Source organism: Prionailurus viverrinus, chromosome C1 (assembly GCF_022837055.1).
Source record: "Prionailurus viverrinus isolate Anna chromosome C1, UM_Priviv_1.0, whole genome shotgun sequence".
NCBI classification, from domain to species: domain Eukaryota; kingdom Metazoa; phylum Chordata; class Mammalia; order Carnivora; family Felidae; genus Prionailurus; species Prionailurus viverrinus.
Genome location: NC_062568.1, coordinates 170953556 through 170965668, shown reverse-complemented (window position 1 = coordinate 170965668; position 12113 = coordinate 170953556). Strand labels below are relative to the sequence as shown.

Sequence of the window (12113 nt, the reverse complement as noted above, 5' to 3'; positions counted from 1 at the left end):
TTCTCACACTCTCACGATACATCATTTGTTTGCACATCCCTCCCTCCCCACCAGACTGGGTCTCAGTGGGAAAGGGCTGGTTCTAATAGTTTTGCTCCAAAGCCCAGTCCTTAGCCTGCCACAGCACAGGAATGAAGCGAGTAAGAGCACAGTCAGGAAGAGTGGGAACAGTCTGGAGACAGCCTTCATGCCACAGGAGAAATCTCAACCGATCTTTCTCTCTCCTGCCAAAGGAGGTGGTTCTGAGTTCCACCAAAGACTCCTACCAGATTAGATTTTTAAAACCCTAACTGAAAGATAGTTTAAACTGTTCAGTCAAACCAGCCAAACTGTTTGATTTATTTATATACACCATGCCTCATTCTGGAAAAGATCTGAGACAGTAACTGGCATTCTGTACTTACGTGAACATCCTCAAGCCCATGAGTTCTCAGGTGCAAAAGGAAGCTGGCAGCTGCACAGAAGTACACTGCATGAATGTCATCCTCCTCCTCCCCCAGCCCTGCTAGGTCACAGCAACTGCCACTACCTAGCAGCAGGGGAAAGAGTGGGGCAAAGCAGTATCCGCAGAGTGGCAGTGTGAAGGGCAGCTACAGCTCTCAAACATATGCTAAAGTCTCATGAAAACAAATCACTCTCCTCCAAATGGCATTTTGATGATCTTAGTCCTAAGTTTTGTTGATCAAATCTTGAATCAATCAGATGAGGCCAGTTATATACACATATACAAAGGCAATTTTAACTCTGCTAAATTCTGACATAACGTAATGCTCAAATGATATCTTACCTGTATGATAGGAAATGGAAGATAGTTCATGTTGTTAATAAAATACAGGAGACTGTAGCTATAGCCCATAAATGCACCAGCCAGGAGAAAAAACAGGTGATACTCATTTAGGCAGGTTTGTGCAGCAGGGCTATTTAAACTGGAGAGAAAAAGGTTATTAATTCAACAGTCAAGGACACAAACCACTGTTTTAGAAAGCTCAAACTTTGACATAATCACTTAAGACATGCCCCAAATGCTAACTAAATGGTTCATTTTGGGTTAAGTGTGGGCAAAAGATTAATAAAACCCTTTCCCGGATGCATGAGAATTTGACCTCTCTAAAGGTTAACTCCTTAGCTCTTCCTGTGGAAGTCTGCCAACGGGAAGAACATGCCCTGTGATAGCATGCAACACTGCTTACAAGCAGGTACGCTGCATTTGGACTGAGAGGAGCTAGAACTGAAGGGTGTGTGCCTGCTAGAGAGGTCATGCCTTTGGCAATGACCTCTCTAAATGCCTCTAAAGGGGCAATCCCTCAAGAGGACCCTTCTCACTAAAGAAAATTTATCACATTAGGGGGAAAAAAAAAAAGCCCTATGTAATAGTAACTGGGGGGGGGGGAGGAGGGCAAAAGGAAATCAAGTATTAAGTAGTACTCGTGAACCCTAGATTTTAAAGGCGGTAAAAAATAGGGAACTTAAGACTACCGTAATCTTTTTTTATTTTTAAGCTCAGAATAGCAACCTGAAATTTTTATCAGGGCCATGTGTTCAAGAAATGTATCAGTTTCAAAGTGATAAAACGACTACTGAAGAAGGTGGTTGTAATTATTTTAAAGTTTTTTCTTCATTCTCCCCACACAATCCTTCCTTAAACTCCAACCTAAATGCCACCTCCTCCAAGAAGCCAATGATCTTCCCTGCTTTCTGAACTGCCACAGGTTTAATGTGTACACATTACTTTCTTATTCCCTCCCACTTCACATAAATTCCTATTTCTCTTCTATCACATCCATTTGTGTCCATGTCTTAATTCCCTTACTGTTCTTAACTTTCAAAGACCTTATAGTGTATGTGTGAATCACTCTCACAAATCCAACAGCACCTAGCATAGCACCTTGCACAGAAAACGGTTTTAAAAAAACTACGGAAATTCAACAAGCACAAATATCAAAAACATCTGATGTTATGTATAAAAGCACCTTCCGTGTAATCTAGAACAAAGAATGCCCACAAACTATTAACCTATACAGGTCACCTTTGGATTAGTAACTAAACAAGTTCCATAGAGAAAACATATTTCATATTACCTCTCAGTACCAGTGCAGGAAACCACAAGAAAACCGTATCGACCCTTGGTTATCACTGCAGCACACCAAGCCACCATCATCCCCATTGCAGCATGAACAAATGAGTGCATGAGCTGCTGAGGGTGAATGATCTTCCCAATCAGTGCCAGTCTGGAGCAGGGAATGGAAGGCACAACTGCAAATAAAGCACGTTACTGTGGCTTTATAATCTGTAGCATATGAGGTCAGGGGACACGAACCATATCGTTCCCTCTCGTCCTTGCACAGATATTCCAAAGGCACAAGGAAACCCAGAATCAATGTGAAGTAAAGAAAAACTCTACATTAAGAATTCTAAGTTAAAATAATTAAAATAGTTTAATTAAAATAGTTCAAATACTGTCTACCCTGCCAACCTTGTAGGTGCCATAAAAGAACAAATAATGATCATTTTTGAAAGATAGTGCTTGCCCTCTGACAAGTTACCTTTACTTCAGCATTTGAACTTGTCAATATATAGCCCAATTGTAAAAAGTAACCCACAAACTAGGTAAATGATGACAACACTGAATACTAAAATAAATTCTTGTACAGGAATTTCTAATACTTGTGATAATCAAAAACAGTTTTCAGGGGGCGCCTGGGTGGCACAGTCGGTTAAGCGTCCGACTTCAGCCAGGTCACGATCTCGCGGTCTGTGAGTTCGAGCCCCGCGTCAGGCTCTGGGCTGATGGCTCAGAGTCTGGAGCCTGTTTCCGATTCTGTGTCTCCCTCTCTCTCTGCCCCTCCCCTGTTCATGCTCTGTCTCTCTCTGTCCCAAAAATAAATAAATGTTGAAAAAAAAAATTTAAAAAAAAAAACAAAACAGTTTTCAGGAAGTGTGCTAGGGCAGGTGAGTGTGGGTAGGAGGGATATTGACTTTGACTTTTGAAAACAGCTAGCAGAGGGTTTCCTGACCTACCCATACACACATTCTTTTCTTTTTTTAATGTTTATTTATTATTTTTGATAGAGTGAGCTGGAGAGAGGCAGAGAGAGGGAGGGACAAAGGATCCAAAGCAGGTTCCACGTTGACAGCAGAGAGCCTGACAAGGGCTCAAACTCACGAACTGTGAGATCATGACCTGAGCCAAAGTCAGATGCTCAACTGACTGAGCCACCCAGGCGCCCCTATACATTCTTCTTTTAACAGACTCCAAGTAAAGAGAGAGTAGAGAGATGAAAAATTCCTGTGAAAGGAGAGGGCTTAGGTGTTTTACATTTGGTAAAAGAGATTGCTATCCCCTCTCCCTGCCCCCCAAAAATGCCCATGAGACCCACTTGCGTGCAATTGACTTATAATGCTCTGAACATACCAAAGCTTCTGTCTCTAAGCCTTTTTTTTAAGAGAGCACACGAGTGAGGGAGAGGGGCCTAGGGAGATGGAGATAGAGGGAGCAAGCAAGAATCTTAAGCAGGCTCCACACTCACCATGGAGCCCATCACAGGGCTCGATCCCATGATGCTGGGATCATGACCTGAGTTGAAACCAAGAGTCAGGAGCTCAACCAAGCCACCCAGGTGCCCCTAAGCCTTTCTATGTGCTGTATCTTTTCCCTGGAACATCATTTTCCTTCTCCCAATTAACACAACTCATCCTTCAAGGCTTGGTTTAAGCATCATCTCCTCCACGAAGCTTCCCATGCTGGGTAAATGTGTTCCTATATATTCCCATACTATCCAGTGTATTGTAATTGAATATGTTTGATTAACTGAGATCCTCTGGGGACAAGTGGGACCATAATACTTATCTCTTATCCCCATACAATGTATGGCACATAGAATGCTTTTGAAGGAATGATTCAAAGTGACTAATCAGGCTTTAAGAATGACAAGCTGGACAGCCCTAGTGTGGCATCTACATCAAGATGACCTGAGAATGTGGGACTGTGTAAAAGAGCACAATGCTATAAGCTAGGGAGAGTTGTGTATGGCTTGAACAGAAAAAGAGATCCATCAGCTAGGCATGAGGGATTAAGAAAGCAAGGGAAAAGGGTATATATTATAGCATCCAGAGTAGGACTTGAAATTTTATCCCATCTCTAAGAAGCAACTACTGAAGAGCTAAGAGAGGGATGATGGTATAGTCAAAAAAAAAAGAAGTGTCAGAAAAAGCTTCTTACAGTACCATAAGGACAGATGCAGGAATCAGAAAAGGCATAAAGAGTAAAAAGAGAAACCGAAAAAAATACAAAGCTCTGGAATCTAGCAGGTGATTTTCCCAAGGCAAAACATACAGTTGTTGTTGTTTTTTTAACTATAGAATTATAGACTTTTATATTTGAAAAGGACCTTAGAAATCATCTGGTCCTGATCTCCTACCCTTTAAAGGAGTTATTTTTATAATACATCTGCTGAGTCACAGCTTTAACAGCAGCTGTAAACTATTAAAAGGTCTAAATTTTGTTATTGTGGTAAAATATACAGAAGTTGACCATTTTAACCATTTTTTCCCATTTTAACCATTTTTAAGCATGTAGCTCTGCAGCATAAGTTCACTCACACTGTTGTATACCCACCACCACCATCCACCTCAAGACTTTCCCATCCTGCCCAACTGAAACTGTGTCTGTCAAAGAACAGCTTCTCATTCCCTCTCCCCCAGCCCCTGCAACCATTATTCTTTCTGTTTGTATGAATTTGATGACTCTAGGAATCTACTATATAAGTGAAATCAAATAATATTTGTCTTAAGAGCTCTAAATATTTTAAATAGGCTTCACACCCAACATGGGGCTTGAACTCATGACCCTGAGATCTAGACCTGAGCTGAGATCCGGAGTCAGATGCTTAACTGACTGAGCCACCCACGTGTCCCAAACCTCTAAATATTTTTAAACACAGAGAAACTGGCATTCAAATAAATTTTTAGTTAAAACATTCAAAGCAGATGATTCTGTATAGATATCTTAAACTGACTCAAACTGACTCAAAACAAGCCTGTTATATACACCTACATACAAAATGCACTGAGTATGCCCTTAATAATATAAAGTCACATATTTTTAAGACAATTAACATTTGAAAACTCACCTGCATAGAACTCCACGTTAAAAATACTTATTATTACTACTACCACTGACAGCAGCAGGAGGTAAAAAATTACATAGGAACTATATAGATCATTGAAAGAATCTAAAACACAAGAGAGATGAATTAGTAAATTCATTCAGTCATGTAGTCACGATCAATACACTGCAATAGAAAAGGGGTTTGAACCACAGCTGCAAGTTTCATTGTAAAAGTTATCTTTTCTTTAAGAATTTACTCATACCCTGCTGACAGGTCCTACAGAACATCAACTCAAGAACTACAGTGTGAGTTACTTATACCAAGCTCTGGGTCCTTTAAAATTATACTAGAATTTCCTTTAGATGATCCAGATGTTAACATCAGACAAAATACTACCATATGCAAATGTATTTCATCGTGTGAAAGAGAGAAGTACCACATTTAGTAATATACCAACAAGGTTTCTTTTTAAAATGTATAAATAGCATTTTTCATATCTCTTCTTAATAAATGCAATTAGCTCCTACAGCAAAAAATGTAACATTTCCGGAAACAGCATAATCCATAAATCATCTAAGTGAGCTGAATTAAAAAAATTTAAAAATCACGATATTCCTGTAAAATACTAACATTCACATTTTAGAGTAGTCCGAACAAGCAAATATTCCATTTCAAAAATATGGCCAAGTTTAAAATATGTATGTGTATATAAAACACCTAAAAACATAAATAAGAGAAATAACAAGGAAATATATTTGGTGTATAGGCTGAGACTTAATAATAAAACCTATAATTTTTAGGAGTATAATTTATTGACCAAGATTAATAAAGAATATTTGTTAAGTATTCACAATTAAAGCCAAACATTATACTGACCTAAAAGAATGAAAGAAAGGATTCATGTGACTAGAAATAAGAAAGGGAAGAGCACAGTTTCTCTGAAAAGACTTTGTGAGCAAAAGTTGAAAGAGATGAGAAACATTTGATGAGAAAAATGGCACAAATAAAATCCCATTTGGAGGGAAGGTGTTACTAGGATTAAAAAACCCTTGCCCGTGAAATGGCAAAAAGTTTTTCTTAAGTGCCAATTCAGAACAACTGGTAATGGTTCTCGATTTCAGTGCTCAATACTCGGAGGTTGGGACCAGACAGCCAAGATCAATGAGCGATGCAGACTCAGGCAAGGTGGTTACAGAAATACCTGCCATCCCTGTGCTGGCTTAAGGCTTAATTTTATCTGCCTTGTAGAACCCCTGCAAGAAGGGACTGAGGTGTCTCAACAAAAAACTTAACACGACTATAATTCTTTAGCAGCAATGTCTCCAAAGACCACAAGGTAAAGCTTCTGACTCCCTGAAAATCGGCATTTTCTTCTGAAAGTTAAATCAACAACACACTTTCCACTTCCCAAAGCAAAAGAAATTTGTTGTTCTTGTTGGGGAGAGGGAAATAAAAAGAATTAAGATTATTTGTGCTTCTTAGCCTTAGGCAAGAAGCTTTAAACTTTAAAGAGTTCAAAACCTATCCTGGCAACATTTCTCCTTTTAATTCTAGTGTAGCATAGTGGAAAAACGCAGGCTTTGAAGTCAGAGCTCAATGTTCAAATTCTGGTTCAGTTACTCGCTAACTGTGTGTCTCTGCACAGACTTATACAACCAAGTCTCAGCTTCTTCATTTATAAAGTAGGGATAATACCTCTTTATTATATAGGGCTGCAGGAAGGATAACAGCTAATATACTTAAGGTGCTTAGTACAGTGTGTGGCACACAGTAGATGGCAATAATTGGTCGTATTATTAACATAATCATATTGTAATAAATGTAGTGACTTTTTTGTCTCCACGGAGAAACATTTAGTCTGCTCCAATCTTTTCCTCCTCATCACTCTTTGCATTTAACTCTATGTTTCTTAGTCTTTAACTCTTTCCCCCTTTTCTCTCTTCTCTTTTTCTTATTAATCACAATATAGAAATGAAGGAGTCTCAATTTTAGACAGGCTTTTTTAAAGAGATAGATGTCATATTTTCTATTCCAAATTTTTAAATAGATAAAAGGAACAGTTCTGGTCCTTAAAAAGACAATGTCAAAAAAAAAAAAAAGGCAGTAAAAAAGACAAACAAAAATTAAGGTACGTTTTCATTTATGTGATCTTCTAATTATCTTTTTGCTTATGTGATAATACAGTCTGACAGGTTTCCTAATATTATATAGTGAAAAGGTGATTCATAAAGGGAGTGCCTTAAGATTACCTCAAGGTGAATGTTTTGCCATATCAATATAGGCAATGATGAAAAACAAATTATTTGATAACACAATTTTTATGCTGAGAAGTAGGTCCTGTAAATTTGATTTCCCCAAACTGAGTACCACTTACCAGACAGCCACTGAATAGGATGAAATAAATCAATGCTGCTGAAGATTATAAATACTGTGGTACAGATGGGTAGAAGCAGCACTGACCAGACAATACTCGCAACTATCCTCCAGCCCAAAACCTATAATTAAACAAAATCCCTCAATCATGAAGTCAAACTATTTCAGTTATTCCAGTTATGCAAATCCTATCTTTTCATACAGGACGTTAAGCACTAATATTTACACCCACATCATAACGGTTACTCCTATGAATAACACTGCATACGACTACAGAATCTTGTAATTATCATTGAACTGATTCTTGTATTAGTCCAGAGTCCAATGCCACATTAAATATCACACTTTGGGGAAGGGCAGGAATTGTCTTATCTAGTTTTACAACTGTATTTTACAGCAACTTGTACTTGTCTCTCTAGGTTTAACTGATAGATATGTTAGTATCTAAAAGATGTATACACTGTATGGAATCATCTGCATATCGTAATTGCGTTTCCATTATTAGCTACAGCAATTATCAGGCAGTTACTGCATTGTATTCATGTGTGATCACCAGAGCCTGCCACTTAAGAGACACAAGATAGAATGCCGAATAAGTCAATAGAAGAAGAGATACTGAGGGGTCTGAAGAAAGAAAATGACAATCGGATTTACATTTTGGAAGGTAAAAACACTCTCGTGTTTGTAAAGTGGCTATAATGAAGATGGATCAGAAAGGACAAGACCCACAAGAGACAATTAGGAGGCAGTCTACCACAACTGCCCACAGCCAAAGTTTACAGCCTGTGCCTGAAGGAAGGCAGTGGCAATGGGAACGTTTTGAAAAGAACTGCAGCCATGTTTTCTGTCTACTGAACACCAGTCATGGATAACATAGGTGATAAAGAACAAGTAAAACTTAAGGACTCAAAGCGTTTAGCTTGGAATACAGCCTCTGCTAAGACCACACCACAGTCTTTCCAATTCTGCACATTCCTTCCCGCTTCTTAACCCTAGTAATCAATAAGCTATTTATTTTGCACCTACCAGGTAGACCACACCTGCATGAAACTCTTGCCCATTCCCTGCCCCAATTCCCACACAGGTCATCCCTCTCATTCCAACCAGCTTCCTCTTGGGACTCCTCTCCCACCCCATAACAAGTCACTCAGGACGTCCCGCTCGCACACACTAACCAGCTTTCCTCAGCCCGCTCCGCCCACCCTATAACCAGATCCCACTCGGGATGCCCCCAGCACATTCCCGTAATCGGTTCTTCGGGTCGCCCCCTCCCCACGCGCTCCCCACGCTACGCTGGAGCCGCCCTCCACCCACCCGCTCACCGCGCACGCGCGTTTAGCACCCGCCCGCCAGGCCCGACTGCAGCGGCGGGCCGAGCGCGCGCCACAGCGCGCGCAGCACTCACGCGCCACAAAATGTCCCGCGACCCGCCGGCGGAGGGCCGACTCGCAGCCGTGGCCATGGTGATGGCGGCCCCGACTCTGAGGGGTGCAGGAGACAGTGTACCCGCCCGCCACAGCAGTTCAAAGGGAGAAAGGCCCCACGAGGACCCTGTTGGGGCTGCCTCAAACGCTGCCTGAGTGAAGCCCGGCCCGGGCCCCAACCAATCCCTTCGAGGCTTCTTCTGGACAGGCGCAACGCGCCAGAACTGCCCCACGGACACGTTCCCCAAAGGGAGCTGGGACTTCAGGCCCCGCCCCCTGACGTCCTAAAGGTCTCCCCGAAGCAGGGACCAGCGGGGCGCCAGAGACTGGGGGCGGCGCTGCATGCTGGGAACTGTAGTCTCGACCGCAGTCTAGGAGCAAGGGGAGCGTTGCATTCTGGGACTCAGTTCCAAAGTGCGGCATGCCGGGAGTGGAAGTCTTCCCAGAAGTACCTTGTGGCATGCTGGGAATCGTAGTCTTTTATAAAGCCGATAATAGGAACAGTGACAATTGGTCGGAATTTTACAGTTAGATCTGGCAAAATGATCGGCCCTTATTTCTCCCAGTTTTCTTTATCGACTGCCTGAAAGTGAAATCAAAGGATGGTGTGGCCTTCTCCACAGAGGTACTTACTAATTTTACTGATGGAAAAAATTTTCTTTCCATAAAGGTGAATTTGGTTTTCTAAGATCTAGTTCCTAGTTCCAGCTCTGCCACTTGCTAAGTGGAATGTCTTGACCCTCTCTTAGCCTCCATTTCTTCACCTATAAAATAAAGATAAAAATAAAAGCATCCAGTGATGTTGCCAAGATATGATAAAATCCTATACAAATATTAATTTCCTGCCAGTAAGGAAAAAGATTTTTACCAACCCAAGTCCCACTTCATGAAATCTTCTCTGATTGCAGCAGCCCTCAGTGGGATCCCTGGAGGCATACTGCTAACACCTTTTAATACCCAATTACATACCACGGTCAATGTTCAGTACTCTAGTAACAGAGATTCAGTGATTTACTGACTGGAGAAAGTCCCAGTCTAGTGAGAGAAATTGAGATCACACATAGTGCTTTGTAATGTTTGCTAGTAATGGTTTCCTGAGTTGCTTTAAGATTATATTCACTTCCAAAAACATGTTAATATCAATCATGTCTGAAGCACTGAAGAACAAACTGGGAATACAAAGGTAGATCAGGTATCTGACAACCTTCTATCTGGTGGTACAGAAAGATTATAAAGAATCAGTCTAAATGAGTGTCCTTAAACACATCCCAGGAGGTACGCCTGGGTGGCTCTGTTGGTTAAGTGTCCTACTTCGGCTCAGGTCATGATCTCACGGTTCGGTTCATGAGTTCGAGCCCCACGTCGGGCTGCCTGGAGCCTGCTTAGGATTCTGTCTCCCTCTCTCTCTGCCCCTCCCTACTCACACACTCTCTCTCTCACTCTCAAAAATAAACAAACATTAAAAAAATTAAACACTCCAGGTTACTTGCGATCAGATTACCTTGTTTAGTTCCTTTCGTATCTTGTTCAGACTACTGGTTGTCTACCCTATCTATTCTTCCCTTACTTCTTAGAAGTAGAATCCCCAATTTTTAGCTAGGCATGTGGCTACATTTCCTAGTCTCCCTTGCCGCTAGGTGGAGCCAGGTGACTGATGAGTTCAGGTCAATAAAAATGTATTCAAACTGTTACCTGGTAGCTTCCCAGAAACTCCCCTTGAAGGAGAGGTATCCAAGGTCTTTGCCCCTTCTTAAACCCTTCCTCCATCCAGCTGCATGGAATATGGATAAAAGGAGACTTGATTATTTGGAGCAACTAAACCAATCCTTAGGCTACCTGCCCTTACCTCCTGACTTCATTTATACAAGAGACAATTATTTATTGTTTACACCACATTTATTTTTAGAGCACTTACCACAATGTGAAATCATCATGTGTAACTACTTATTTATTGTCTGAGTTCCTCACTAGCATATAAGCTTCACATGGGCAGGGGCTTTGTCTATCCTGTTTATCACTGTTTTGAAATGCCATAACATTCGACAGTAGTCAATAAATGTTTGTTAAATGAACAGAAGAATGAATGGAAGTAACTACATCAGAAAGCGTCTGTTCAGGACAACAAACTTTGTTATCCAAATCAAAGAGGGACTGAATGCAGAGAATTGATAACAAAAGTATTAGAAGGGCTGAACAACATAGGGGAGAAAGAATAGGGTTGCAGTAGCAAAAGGGAGGAGGGAGTCCTTATCCAAACATTATGAAGGTGCTACTCCTGTATTAGAGCCATAAGCACGCACGCACGCATGCACGCACGCGCACGCACACACACACACGCACACACAAAGGGAGAGCCAGTATTGCTGTTAGAACTACCCCATGGCTGTTGAGCAGGAACTTGCACTATTTCCTTAACTTACTTTAGCTTATTTTGAAATACTAAGTTAGCCTTTTCATGTGATTTTGTGGGTGTGTCTTCTGGAATGTTTTCAGATCATTAGGGATATCATTCTGCTCTGTATTTTCATTTTTCTAATAATAACTTCCCGATGAGATATGACTGCGGTCCTTTCTGTTGCTCATTTTTCTATGAAATTAGTTCTCCTGCACACTTAGGAAGGATGGGTGACTTAGGTTGGCTTCGCTAAATTCAAGATTCTACAGATTCTTTTTCTGTTTTCACAAAGCGTTCAAACACATGGCTTCACACTTTCTGAGACCTCCTGGCTGTGTGCCCTTCCCCCACTCTCCTCTGACTTCCCTTTTCTGTGCCCCAAATATCTCTGGCCTACTCTATCTGTATCCCATTCCTTGCAGTTTCTGCTCTGATGTCCTGGAAAGAGCCTTCGGCTGGTTTTGAGAGTCCACAGGACCTGGACTGCTCCAGCTTCTTCAGACCTTACTTCAGACCCCCTGCGCTCATCAGCTGCAAACTGGGTTGCACAAAACTGCCCTCGAATCCAGCTGCTGTTCTCCCACTGGCCTACTGTCCTCTCTAGGGAGTACCTCTTGGCTATTTTGAGGTTCTCTCATTTTTAGATTTCTCAGAAGCTGAGCTGCTTCCCTTTGCTTCTTTCCACAAAAGTGCTAATACCATGTGAGTCTTTGAGTCTTTGCTAGTGGTTTCCACCAGCTTGATTTTTGGGGTTTGATATCTTGTCACCCAGGTTTGTTGTAGATGTTGTCCATAGGTTTTGGTTTTGCTATC

The 12113-nt window shown here is 41.3% G+C and overlaps 1 protein-coding gene across 5 annotated transcripts in view; it reads right to left on the bottom strand.

The window, feature by feature from the left end:
• NDC1 (NDC1 transmembrane nucleoporin) overlaps positions 1 to 9144 on the bottom strand; it is a 47362-nt gene extending 38218 nt beyond the window's left edge. Inside the window, exons 1-5 of one of the 5 annotated variants that reach the window (XR_007155231.1) lie at positions 8508 to 8587; positions 7483 to 7603; positions 5130 to 5231; positions 2079 to 2253; positions 788 to 926 (exon numbers count right to left, since the gene is read on the bottom strand). Coding sequence is in view for 4 of the 5 variants with exons in the window: in XM_047873790.1 (XP_047729746.1) it covers positions 788 to 926; positions 2079 to 2253; positions 5130 to 5231; positions 7483 to 7603; positions 8508 to 8579 (609 nt within the window). In the remaining variant the exon portion in view is untranslated. Of the gene's footprint in view, positions 1 to 787; positions 927 to 2078; positions 2254 to 5129; positions 5232 to 7482; positions 7604 to 8507; positions 8588 to 8886 lie in introns of those variants that run through there. The other 4 variants (XM_047873791.1, XM_047873790.1, XM_047873789.1 and 1 more) reach the window with 4 other exon arrangements.
• Between the last annotated feature and the right edge of the window lie 2969 nt (positions 9145 to 12113).